This window comes from Camelus ferus, chromosome 25 (genome assembly GCF_009834535.1).
Source record: "Camelus ferus isolate YT-003-E chromosome 25, BCGSAC_Cfer_1.0, whole genome shotgun sequence".
In the NCBI taxonomy this organism is placed as follows: domain Eukaryota; kingdom Metazoa; phylum Chordata; class Mammalia; order Artiodactyla; family Camelidae; genus Camelus; species Camelus ferus.
Window position 1 is genome coordinate 1,205,747 of NC_045720.1, and position 12,545 is coordinate 1,218,291.

Here is a 12,545-nt window from a genome sequence, read left to right on the forward strand (position 1 = left end):
CCCCTCCCTGGCCCCACCGCCTTCCGCCTGCTCCTCTCCTCACATTAATCTGCACCGGCCTCACTGCTGACCCAAGCGAAATGGAGTTTGCCTTTTCCCCTCTCGGCAGTTTTCTGTTGGCAAAGCAAAAAGGATCACAGCGCGCACTCACCCCAACCTCCCCGCCCAGGGAGGACCACTCTGGAAAATGAGATGCCCCTGCATGGGGCTGAGGGGTGGGGAGGGGTGTTGGGGGCAGTGGCACATGGCCGCGTGCACGTGCCCTCCCTGTGTGCTGTCCCTGGGTACCAGTCAGCACAACGTGCTCAGCCCCGCACTCTCCCACGTCATCCATGGGTCCTCCCCGCATTGGGCAGTGTCCTGGGCTGTCTCGGCAGCTCCTGGGCCTGCCCCAGGTGACACACAAGTGGGACACTCGCATCTCCCCAGGTATTCATGGAGTTTCTGGATGAGCTGGCGTGATCCCTGTCCGTGACCCATGGCCCATCTGTGACACAGCGACAATGGTGACGTGGCTAAGCCAGAAAGTGGGGGTCTAAAGCCGAGACATGAGAGGTGGCTAAGTCTAAGGAAGGCAGAGGAAGGCAGAAGGCAGAGTGAGACTGGAGCGCTGGTGCGGGCAGGCAGATGGGAAGTCTCGGGGAACTAGGGAGATGCCAGGAAAACTGGACAGGCCAGTCCGTCCCCGTGTGCCGAGATGTGGGTGGACACAGGGTGGCATTCCTCTCTTAGGGCCCAGGGACAGCAGACAGGTGCCTCAAGTGGCAGGAAGTATGCAGGCAGAGACTCCCACGGGCCCTGAGGGGTGCTGTTTGGTCTATGGCCCTCAGTCAGCACTTCCTTCCCCTCTGGAAAAGGGGTTCATTGCTTCCTGGAGAGCTGGGGCTCCCCTGGATGCACAGCCCAGCCCATCCCTGAGGAGTAAAGACCCTGGCTTGCCTGAGGGACAGGAAAGAGGCCACTTGTCTGTGTAGGGGCTGGGAGAGCCCTGGCAGGGCCTGAGTGGGGAGGGTGTGGTCTTTGGGAAGGGGCCCTCCCTGCCTGCAGCAAGAAGCAGGTGGCAGCTCCTGATCCCCCTCAGGGCCAGGCTGGCCGCAGGACGTGGGGGACTTGCTGGATCTTGGACAGGACCTGCCAGCCCTGTCGTCCCCGATTAGTGGGTAATGGCTTCCTTGACACACAGTTTTATTAATCAAATTAATAAGTGCTGAGGTGACCTTGGCTGGTTCTGCTGAGAGGGGCATTCTCGGAGCAGGTGGGTCTGGGAAGGACACACCTGGATGCCCTGTCCCCAGGCGCAGGCAGGTGGGGGAGCCCTGCCCTTCCATTTGGGAGGCTGCTCTCTCTCAGCAGCCCCCATTAGCACCCCCACAGGTCCCCCCTCCCCAGGAGCGCTGAAGTCAGGACGCAGGCAGTAGGTCACAGGGGCTGGGCTCCCAGGACTGCTCTTGCCTGGGGACCCCACGGAGGGTCAGGGACGGCACCTGGAGAGAGGGGGTGGGGCTTGGCCTACAGAGGTCTTCCTTGCTCTCCTGGGTACCGTGGCCTGCCCTTCACAAAACCTGCTGCTGCCCAAAGACCCCGCCCCTCCTGCGGCCGCTTGAGCAGGCAGCGGCTGCCCCCTGGTGGCCACGAGGACCCCCCCACCCCAACCTGCCTAGGGCCGCGGGCAGCACCCCTCCCACCTCTCACTCCTCCCTCTGAGGCCAAGTCCTGAGCCATATCTCCGCGGGACCAGGACAGTGTCCCCTCCGTGGCACCTAAGGGGCTGTCTCCAGGAGGTGCGGCTTGGGGACACTGAGGGCTCACGGTCCAAGGAGCCCAGTTTGGTGCCACAGCGGCAGGGATGGGGTCCGAAGGGGCCAGAGCACGTTGGAGGCACCCGGCGCAGGGGGATAAGACGGCTCCACAGATACCTGCCTGTGGGCTGGAGCAGTGGCCTTGGGTGCCCCAGCCCCACTGCAGGGCGAGGATGGGTGGGGCGGGGCCTGGGGGAGACAGGGATGGAGACAGGGTGAGGTGGGGGCCGAGCTTGGCAGGGTGGGAAGTCGGGATGGGGCAGGCAGCAGGGACAATGACTCCACTGCAGGTTTGGATCTGGGATCTGCCCTGGTTGCAGAAAGGGAGGGGCCTGTGAGAATGAAGTGACTGGAAGTACAGAAGCAGGAAGGGGTCCCCGTTCTGTGCACAGAGGGACAGTAAAGGGTGTCACAGCGGCTGGCCTTGGTGGTGCTGTGGGCACCCCAGGCTGCTGTGTGGAGGCAGGGGCCGGGCAGAAAGGGAGCTGAGCCTTCTCCAGTGTGTAGGGAGCTGGGTGGGCTGGTGGGAGGGGTGCCCAGCAAGGCTCACTACGGGACAGGCAGAAGCTTGGCTTGGGGTTGACCTAGCCCTGAGGGCGGGTGTGGACAGGGACATGCTGGAGGGCACGGGGATGGGAGCCCAGCACAGGGGAGTGGGCACCTGGGCTGCAGGGGCCTGCTGCCAGCACATCGCCAGCCCACCCGGCTCTCCGGGGACGGTTCCCTCAGGGCCTAAGGGGAGTGGCTGGACACCCCTACCTGGGAAGCTGCCCTCCTCGAGTGGGCACTGGGGATGCATGAGGACAGGGGAGCCCAGAGGCAGCCTCTGGCACCTGGGACTGAGGGTCCAGAGCGACTGTGACACTTGCCGCATGCAAGTGCAGTGCCTGGCCGCCAGCACTGGGCTCCCACAGCTCATCCGACACTGTCTTTAATGGGCAGCTCTGGGCACTGGGCGGGGTGCAGCCAACCGGCTTGAAGGTTCTCTAGAGTGGGGAAGGCATGAGTGGGGTCCTCATTCCCAGCCAGCTGAAGCCTGTGCCCAGGTGTGCGGGGAGCCAGCCCCTCACCATCACCCTGAGCAACCCAGAGGGCGAGAGCAGCGAGCAGCTCAGGGCTGTGGGGCTGGGGACAGCCTCCTTCCAGTCTTGCCCCTCTTGGCCTTGCAGCTCCAGCCAAGGAGGGGCCTGGGGCTGGCTCGGGCAGGCCCCGGTGTCTCCCGGCCACACTCCTTCTGGCTCCTGAGAAGCGCCCCTAGGCCTGGCCGGCGGGCCCCCTGTGTTTGGAATGGAAACAGGCACCAGTCAGCACCCCTGGCCTGACCTACTTGGGGCCGGCCTGGCGAGCATGAGGGGATGAGGTGGTTGGTATACGGGGGATTCTGGGGGTTCCTGTGAAGGCGGCCATGCAGCAGGGCCCCCAGTGGGTTTGCCATGCTGGGGTGGGTGAAAGCCAGGGGTCAGAGCTCCTGCAGCAGCGTCTGCCTGGGGCCTCTGGGAGTGGGGAGGCCACTGTGGGGTGGGCAGGGGCCTCATCGAGGGCAGGAATTGCCGCCTGGTGGAGGCTGTGGCACAGGTGGCTGCTTGCCTGGAAGGCCATCCCAAGGCCCTATTAGCACCTGGGGATGTTCGGGCCCGGCAGAAGGCCCAGGGCCGGGGTGGGACAGGAGGTGGGTACCCCCTCCCAGGGCCCTGGGGCTCACCAGGCCGGGCGGCTCCACACTGGGCAGCAGTGTCACCACCTGCAGGCTAACGCCCTCATCACCCATGCCCTTCAGCTGGGCCACCACCTCCGCGTGCTTCCACCACCGGCACGGCTGCCCATTCACAGACACGATGTAGTCCCCCTCCTTCAGGCCGGCGGCCTGCAGGGAGACAGGTCAGTTGGGGGTCTTGCGGGCACCCCTCCACCCCAGCTGCAGACCCACCGTCCCCTTCATGCATTCGGCCCCGGTCAGGGGGCCCTTACCTCAGCCTGGCCCCCCGGCACGACCGCAGCAATGAGGACGGGCGAGTCTCCCCGCAACGTGAAGCCAAAGCCCCCTTCTCCGCGGGCCACGTGGATGGGCCCCACCAGCCGCCAGCGGTTCTTGGCTGAGAACACGGACAGGGGCCCCTGGGAGGGTCAGAGGTCAGAGGCTTGGCTGGGCTGCAGCATCTGGCGGAGCCCTGGCCCATAGCACCCTCACCCCAGTGTACACCCTGGGACAGAAACCAGTGGGGTCTGCAGAGGGCCGGGGCGTGGCCACCCGTCGTGGGCCTGCTGAAAACACGGAGAGAGGTGGGGGTGGCCTGGGAGGGGTGCTCACCAGCCGGTGGAAGATGTCAGCCACCTTCACCCGAGAGAAGCTGGGTGCCCTGGCCTTCGGCCTCTGATGTGTCTTAGCTGGAAGGGTGAAGGTGAAGGGAGGGCAGGGCTCAGCCCAAGGCTCATGCCCCAGAATTCTGGGACGCAGCTGGATGCAGCTTGGCCAGAGCACAGTGGGTGACTCAAGGTGCAGGCTGAGCACACCGGACCCTCTGCAGACCTCTTTGGCCCAACTGCCCCCTCACTACCAGGAGGAGCCCCATGTGGTTCCTGGGCCCTCAGCTCCCCCTGGACATCTGGCCTGTGGTGTCTGTCTCCCAGGTGGCAGCTTCCCATGGGACAGGAAACAGGTGCAGGGATGGGGCGGCATGGAGGGACCGGGGAGCGAGCCTACTGTTGGCCTGGGCTTCCCCCAGGCGGCCTGCTCCTCCTTCCAGGGCCCGCAGCTCCTGGGAGCTGATGGCAGGGGCCTCCACCCACAGTTGGGCCTCCACCCACAGTCGGCCCTCCGGCCAGGACACACCCACCCCTAGGGGCCTGGCTGCTCACGCTGGATGTCAGGGGCCTCAGTGGTCTCGAAAAAGTCATCCTCGAGGTCGAGCTCCGAGTACTTGGCCAGTGAGCGCCGCAGCGCCTGGGCCAGCACGGCCTGCAGCAGGTCCACCCTGCGCAGGGCCCGGCACACAGCATGCAGCCGCAGTGCCTCCTCCTGACCCAGGATGGCCCGCTTCAGGTGGGCCTTGCCTGCAGGGGACCAAGCTGTCACACGCTGTGTGGGGCCCTGGCTCCCCCCGCCCCTAGATGCAGCGAGAGGAGAGCAGGTGGGGGCTTCCAGTGGGAACAGCTGCCTCTCACGTGTGCCCCCACCTGCCTGTAACGCTCGCTGCCCACAATGCTCGGGCCCCTGCTCTGGGCATCGCCCACCAGTGCTGGGACACCAGGACTGCGAATGACAGGGTGGGGTGGGTCACTCACCTCCCACCCCTGCAGGGGCCCCAGGACCCTCCTCCTGGCGCCTCACCCAGCTTCCTGCTCTCCTCCCGCTCCTGGGGCAGCGCCGGGCCCCTGGGTGCTGAGGAGGCTGAGAGCCCGAGAAAGACCTGCTCAACGGCTGGGAGCTCCGCCTCGGCTACCACTAGGGGTCAGAGAGAGCCATGAGCCACTGGCCGGGCCCATCCGGCACAGGGGCAGGTGGGCGCGGCACTCACAGGGGCCGTCACACAGGGCCAGGGCTGCGTGGTAGTGCGCCAGGGCGCGGAAGTACTCAGCCTTCACGTGCACCAGGGTGGTCCAGGGGAAGGGCACGTAGTCTTGGACGGGCGGCTGGGCCATGGTCTGGTGCACCAGCCGGTACTCGGCCGCCACCTGCTGGTGCACATGGCGGGACATGGGGCCTCTTGCGGGACACCGGGACCAGCCCAGCAGCCTTGGCCCCAGCCTCTCCTCACCCTGGGGCCTCCACCCACCCCCACCAAAGCCCCAGCCGCCCCGCCTCACGCTCAGCTGAGCTCTAGGGTTGAGGCCCCCAGCTACTGCTTTGATTGGTATTGCCGCAGAAGCAGGGACCCAGGACCCTGGGGTCCTGATCAACCCCACAAGGCACAGGACAACAGCTGGCTTTGGGAGTCAACAGAAGGAGACGTGGCCACAGCACTCTGCCCCTCCTTGCCCAGACCTCAGCTCTGCCCGCTCAGCTCCAGCTGGCACCCCCCACCCAGGCCCTGCTGCCTGCTGAGCCACAGCAGCTTGGCCTGTCTCCCAGGGACAGGGGCTCCCGTGCTCACCTGGGCGGCTTCCTGGGCCAGGTGCAGCTGGGCCAGGCAGTCATAGGGGTCCGTGGGGGCCTGCAAGGAGAGGCCCTCGAAGACACACTCCTGGGCCTGGGCAGTCATGAGCTGCTCCAGCATGGAGAGCGAAGTGGGGCTCATGTCGGGGCTGGGCGCGTGGGAGAAGTTCTCCCTCAGGAGGCCGAAGGCCCCTGCGGAGGGGGAGGGGAGCTGACAGTGGTGCAGCAGGGTGCCCCCACCTGTGCCCCCCACACATGGTCGGGGAGCACCCTCTGCACGCCTCAGAGAGGGCCTGTGCGTGCTGAGCTCCGAGGGTGGCGGGCCGTCCTGCTCATCCCCTCAGCTCTGACCACAGAGAAGGGCCCCTGCTGCACGGGCCTAGAAGCAAGGAGTGTGCTGGCACAGCCACGGGGCTGGGGTCCGGGCAGCCTCACCAGCGGCCCTCTGAAAGGCCTTGACAGCACGGCTGGTGCCCCTGGGGCAGGAGCGGTCCTGGCGAGCCCCAAGCTGGGTGTGGAGAGCGCCGATGTTGAAGAGCACGCTGCCCTTCTCGAAGGCCAGGGCCTGCTGCTGGGCTGGAACACCCGTCAGCGAGTCATACCTGTGGGGTGGGGTGGGGTTGGGCAGAGTTCTGACAGCAAGAAGCTAGGAGTCTCCGAGGTGGCCCCAGGGCACCTGGCCACTCCCGCCCTACCAGTGGAAAAGCAGCCCCAGGCTCCTGGCAGGGGTGACGAAGCGCGCCTCCAGGAAGCAGAGCTGGTTGTAGTAGGCCATGAGCAGCTCCAGGCCTGCCTCGCTCCGGCTGGGGGTCCGCACGGCCTGCTGGGCAGGAGTCGCTGGGTCCCACCACCCCAACCCACCCACGGCAGGCACACCACCCTGGAGCCCCCCTGGGAGAACTCCGGGGTCTAGGGGTCAACAGGGTCACACCTGCCCTCCCCAGGGCTGCTGTGACCACACATGCCACTCCAGGACACTGTAGGGCCCAGGGGAAGGTCGGCACTGGGCGCAAGGCCCAGGCAGGATCCCTGGGGAGGGGACAGGCAGGGAGCAGCCACTCCCAAAGGGCCAGCAGCGTCCCGTGAGGACGGAACTCCCCAGCATACACAGAGCCCTGGGGGCGCCGGGCTCCCTGCTGCCCCAGGCGGGGACTGCTGCAGCGTGAACGTCAACACCCAGCTCCCTTGCTTAGTCCCTGACTGCGCCTCGGCCTCTCAGACTGGGAGGAGCCCACTCACCTGCCGCAGCTCCTCCAGCTCCCTGATTTCAGCCTCGTAGGAAGTCCCATCCTCTCCGAAGTGCCCCGAGATCAGCTCCTGGTTCGGGGGGGACAGGCACTGGGCTTCCCTGGGACCTCCCAGCCCAGCAGCAGTGAAGACCCACAGCAAAGGCAGGCGCAGGGCCCCTGGAGAAGGGCCGGCGCGCGCCCTGACGCGGGCCCCGCCAGCACCACAGATGTGGGGCCCAGAAGCTTGGTAACGTTTCTACCCAAATTCCCTTAATAATCCCCACGAACAAGTGCTGTCTGCCACTCCACAGGAAGGGACACTGAGGCCAAGAGTCAAAGCACCTTTCCACCCGACCTGGCAGGCAGCGGCAAGCTGCTCGGGGCAGCCTGGCTTGTGAGACCCCACAGGGACCCCAGGAACCCGTGGGTTTTCTCAGCACAGGTTCTGACTGGAGGGGGCAGCCCCCAGCCAGCGGGACCCTCAGAGCAAGAGTCAGGGGACCCTATAGCCATCTTGGGGCTTCTAGGGCGTGCTCCTCTGCCAAGTCCACCCCATCAAAATCCCCTCCAGCCTGGGGAGGCCAGGCGGCTCCAGGTCAGACCCTTCTTCCCTCTGGGCCTCAGAGTCTTCGTCCACTCGGTGAGACGCCTGGACCAGGAAGCCTCTAAGATGCCCCCGACCCCGGGGGGCTCACAGGCCAGCACTCACCTTCAGGGGTGTGGCCCAGTCCAGCTGCTTGGTCTCCTTCAGCCCCAGGGGGATCATGGGGACGGTGACGCCTTCACTAGAACAAGAAGCGTCGAGTCCGGACTTGGGCTGGATGGACTCTGCCGTCCCCAGTGGCCAAGGAGTGCACCCGCTACTGCTCCTGCTAGGTGTGACACTCCTCTCCTCTGATTCTGATACGTGTGCTCGCACACCCACACACATCACATCCCACAGGTGCTGCCCGGCTGGCATCCTTGCACACAGGGGCCCCCACCATGCTCTGTCCTGGGTCGCGTCCTCCCACACATGCACACGCACACATGGACACACACCTCTCGGGTTGGTCAGCATCCATGCTGCCATCCAGTCCCTCCAGCTCCTCCTTTAGCAGCTGCAGGCTGGAGTTGACGTAGCTCAGCTCCAGGGCCACCGTCTCCCTGACCTGTGCATTGCTGGTGGCTCTGGGGGAGGCCAGGCTGCAGTGAAGCCCTAGCCCTGCTGGGGGACCACAGGCCCCTGGGCTTCACTGCAACCCCACACCCCTGGGGTGGGGCACAGCAGCAGGGTCCAGGACCCACCAGATGAATTCCCCTTCCCTGTGTCCCCCCGTAGTTCATGCAGATTCCTGTCCTCACGTGTAAGCTGTGACTCTGGCCCAGGTGCATCTCCTCAGACCTAGGACTTCCAGGACATAAATGCCCTCCACCACCTCTCACTCCCCCAGGACACAGCCCACTCCTGCTCTCCACAGCGACTGGAAGCCCACTTCCTTGGAGGCGTGGGGATCAGACCCTCTCTGTGCCTGCCAGAGGGGCCGGCGGCCTCCAGGAAGGCAGGGCTGCTAAGGGAAAGAGGGGCCTGTTGGGCCCAGCAGAGCCTTGTCCTGGAGCTGGCTCTGTTCTCACCGACTGGGGCTGGAGCAGGCTGGGCCTCGGGCCATCACCCATAGAATAGGTGAGTGTGGAGGTGAGAGCACACACGCTGCTCATGTGCTCTAAGGTGGAGCTGCCTCCACGTCTGGAGGACCATTTCCCAGGTCCTCAACTTCAGGATGCCTGTAACCTTCCACAGCTCAGCCTAGAAAGTACCCTTGCTGGTCACCATGAGCATATCAGAGGCTCCCACACTGCACACCGGTGTGGACACCCCTCCAGCCCGGCTCCAGCCCAGCATGGAACTCAGCTGGCCCTGAGCTGACCCCTGCCAGTGAGGGCCACCAAGGTGGGGCCTGGGTTATCTGTGAGGATCTCAGCTGAGCAGCACGGCCACCCTAGACCCTGGTGGGAGGTGCAGCCCTGCCTCCTGGGAGCCCAACTGGAGGCCACAGTCATGGACTCACATGTGGACACAAGAGCAGGCACCCACCTGGGTCACTGCCCTGCCCCCATCACCCAGGGGCCTGGTTCGCAGGGGCCTCTGGGAACACGGCACCACTCTCCTAAGAGTCAAGGGTCAGGGATGGCAGCAGGTGCCCCACGTGCCCAGCACTCACCTGTACAGGTTCTCGGCGCCAGTCCGCATCCTCAGCTCCTTGTTGATCTGCTGGTGGATCCGGGTCCTGCGGCTCTGCAGGTGGCTGTCCTGCGAATCTGCCAGGAGGTCGCAGCTCTGCAGAGAGGCCACAGGTCACAAGGCCAGTCCCGGAAGGCCGTGGTGGGTGGAGGCGTGGCTGGGACAGGGTCCCGGGAAGAAGCTGGGACTCTGGGTCTCAGCAGTCCAGCCCGGAACCTACCCCCCAGCCCCTGGCGGGAGATGGCCAATCACTCACCACATGTCCTCCTGCCCTTGTGAATTCCTTCTGTAACCCCAAGACCCATCCGCCCACACAATTACTTGGCCTGCATGCATTTAGGTGTAGGGGGTGCCCTAGCCCAGCTCCTGCCCGGGCCCTCAAGGAGAAGGGTCTGCCTGCAGGGTGCTGGGGCTCCTCTGGGCCACATTGAGCCTGGCCGTGCTCTGTCCCAGCCGGCTGCTTACTTGCCACAAGTACCCAAACCTCAGGCCCAGGGTTGCTCGGCTCATGGGCAGGAGGCCAGGCCTCCCAATGGCCCTCCTGTCGGCCCCACCCACCTCAGTGAGGGTTTTGCACTGCATGGGGACCATCCTGCCCACGTCTTGGAGCCCCAGGCAGGGAGCTGTGAGGCAGCTTGAAGCAGCAACAACAACCTGAGGACTCTGGCCACGGGGGTAGGGTGGGGTGGGGGGCGGGGGAGGTGATGAGAGGCTTCCTCCACTGAGGGGAGGGGCTTTCACGGCCCCCGTAGGACTGATGCAGCTGTGGCCACCACCTGGCATGGCTGGCCATTCAGACACCTCCCATTTGGGTCAGTCACCAGCCCAAGAGTTGAGAAGGGCTTCTCAGAATGCACTTTCCTGGGCAACGTTCTCTTGTGGTCACCCAGCCCCTGACCAGAGCAGGGATGAGGACACAGTGCCTCCCAGAACCATGCCTTGATGACATGGACAGGCAAAGGTTTTATTCATGCAGGCCTGACATCAGCCTCCCTGCAATGTCCACTGTCTTCCACATACCTGAGGAAGTGTGCCCCCCACCAACACATAGAGCAGTTTCAGACCCTCTGGGGGCTCTAGCTTGTCCCAGCCTTGCACAGGGGGCACCCAGAAGAAGGCCTCACACCCTCGCACACACAAGGCATGTGGCCACCTTGGATTACAGCCCAGCATCTCCTCCAGACTCCAACATTCTCAGGAGAGGTCAGTTAGGGAGGACTTCCTGTAGGAGGAGGCATTCTTCTGGGACTTGAAGGACAGAAGGCTTCCGAGTGGTCCTGAGGTAACTAGGGAGAGGGGACTTGTTCCCACTGAGCAATGAGAGAAGGAGCAGTCAACTTGGAGGACGTCCCACTGTGGGGCCCTGGGTGGGCCCTCCTCTGCAGATGGGACGGGGTGCTGGTGTTGGGGAAGCACCAGGAGGGAACAAGACAACACATGGCCCTCCTCTCCCTGCCCTGCTGATTGAGTGTCTGTATTCCCACTGCCTTGCGCCTCTTCTCCATGGTGCCTCCCACACCCGCTCTGCGCAGGAGGGAAGGAGCAGAGGACATAGGCTGTCTTCCCTCCGGGAGGCCTGAGAATCCTGGGAGGGAAGGGAGGGAAGGCCACAGCTGAAGCTACATCCTTCTCCCTCCAATGGTTCCACTGCAGAGAAGCAGGTTCTAAGGGTTCTGGGTGGGCAGCATGACTGTCTGCCTGGGCAGGGGCAGCCAGCTCAGCAGGGCTGTCCTCATCAACACAGTTCATTTGGTCTCCAAAGTCAAGTGCTCCTAGAGAGATGTGTTGGAGGTGGGAGATGGCAGCTTCTGAGCCAGGATCCACTCTGAGCTCTGCAGCCAGCACCCCTCATGGCCTCGCAACCCTCAGGCTCCCTCCAGGAGGCCAGCTGGCTGTAGGACCTAGGCCCTGGGAGGGAGGTGCGACTGCAGCCCAGTTTGCAGTGCTGGGTGGTAAAGGGATCTGCCCACATGTGCCACAACCCCCACCTTGATGGAGAACAGAGAAGTGACACCCAAGCACCCTCACTGCTGCATCCCTGACGGGCAAGGGTCTAGCGGGTCCCCTCAAGAAACCCAGGAGGAAATGGCACGGATGGCGGCCCAAACTGGCAAAGTGTGGTGACCACTATGCCAGCACAGGTCTTGGAACAAACAGCAAGTCAGTCAGCAGTGCCGGTTCCACAACCTTGTGGGTGCGGGTGCCACCTCTGCTTGGTGGCACAGGACTGAAAACACTGGGGCAGCCTCGTGGTGATTCCCAGGGGACAACTGGGCTCTGGGCTGCAGAGTGGAGTAGCCTGAGTGCCCCCTCCTTCCGAGGTCCGGACACCTCCTCCTGAGGTCCCCACCTCCCTCACTCCCAGCTTCCCCAGTGCTCCTGGAAATGATCCACATTCCGCACTGCACAGGGCCAGGGACTTCAGAAGGAGGCAGAGGTGCAGGGAAGTGAGGATAGACAAAACTGTCCAGCTGGGAAGTCCTCCAGCCATGTCCTGTACCCAGTAGGTTTCAGCCACCCGTTGCTAAAAGTTTCATGAAATACAGAGCTGGGTGCCCAGTGCAAACCTGAGGCCTGGAAGAGAGAAGGAAAAGCTAGGAAAGGAGGAATGTCGGGGGCCAGGAACAAACACGAGGGCCACGAATTGTCACTGACCAGAGCCGATCACCTGCCAGAGAAAGGGGTCTCAGAGCGTCGGAGAAAACCACGCGCCGGATTTGCGCTCCCACCCATTCCTGGTCGGTACAGGATGGGTCCCCCAGGGGAGAGAAAGGAGCTCAGTCCAGACAGGCAGCCCGGCTCAGTTTCCCCAGAGGGAATTCCAGTTTGCCTCTAGGGGTAAGATGCAGGGATCCGCCCGAGTCTAGCGGCGCGCTTGGACGGGAGAAGCCAACACCGGCTCCGCAGCCTCGTGCGCGCCTGCGGCAGATGGCGACAAGAGCGAGCCCTTCTCCCGGTGCCCCCAGCCCCCGGGGGCGCCCACCTTGCGGATGCTGCCGGCCGCCTGCAGCCGGGCGCTCTCCTCGCCGGTGCCCGGACCATCCGGCTTCTCCTCGGGAACCATTCCTGCCTCCTGCCCGGGCTACACCCGCCTGGAAGCCGACGCCAGCGCAGGCTCTCCCGACGCGCAGGATCCCGCACCGCCCTCTCCCGGCGGCGGCAACCCAGCGGGCCGGAGGGGAGGGGCGGGGTGCTGGGGACCG

The 12,545-nt window shown here is 64.7% G+C and overlaps 1 protein-coding gene across 3 annotated transcripts; it reads right to left on the reverse strand.

Annotated features, from left to right (window-relative positions):
• Positions 1–1,024: 1,024 nt before the first annotated feature.
• Positions 1,025–12,506, reverse strand: RHPN1 (rhophilin Rho GTPase binding protein 1). Of its 3 annotated transcripts, none has more exons than XM_032467798.1 (15): positions 12,326–12,506; positions 9,323–9,438; positions 8,163–8,291; positions 7,831–7,906; positions 7,132–7,209; positions 6,588–6,712; positions 6,328–6,494; positions 5,891–6,084; positions 5,315–5,471; positions 5,128–5,241; positions 4,656–4,850; positions 4,108–4,184; positions 3,768–3,914; positions 3,502–3,663; positions 1,025–3,075 (listed from the first exon to the last, which is right to left on the reverse strand). In XM_032467798.1, exons 1-15 carry the CDS (start codon positions 12,404–12,406, stop codon positions 2,911–2,913), a joined length of 1,983 nt encoding a protein of 660 aa, XP_032323689.1. In that variant the 5' UTR covers positions 12,407–12,506; the 3' UTR covers positions 1,025–2,910. The 3 variants fall into 3 exon arrangements, with proteins under 3 accessions (XP_032323689.1, XP_032323687.1, XP_032323690.1); XM_032467796.1 differs by having other exon boundaries at positions 5,315–5,474; positions 6,588–6,715; XM_032467799.1 differs by lacking the exon at positions 8,163–8,291 and having other exon boundaries at positions 5,315–5,474; positions 6,588–6,715.
• Between the last annotated feature and the right edge of the window lie 39 nt (positions 12,507–12,545).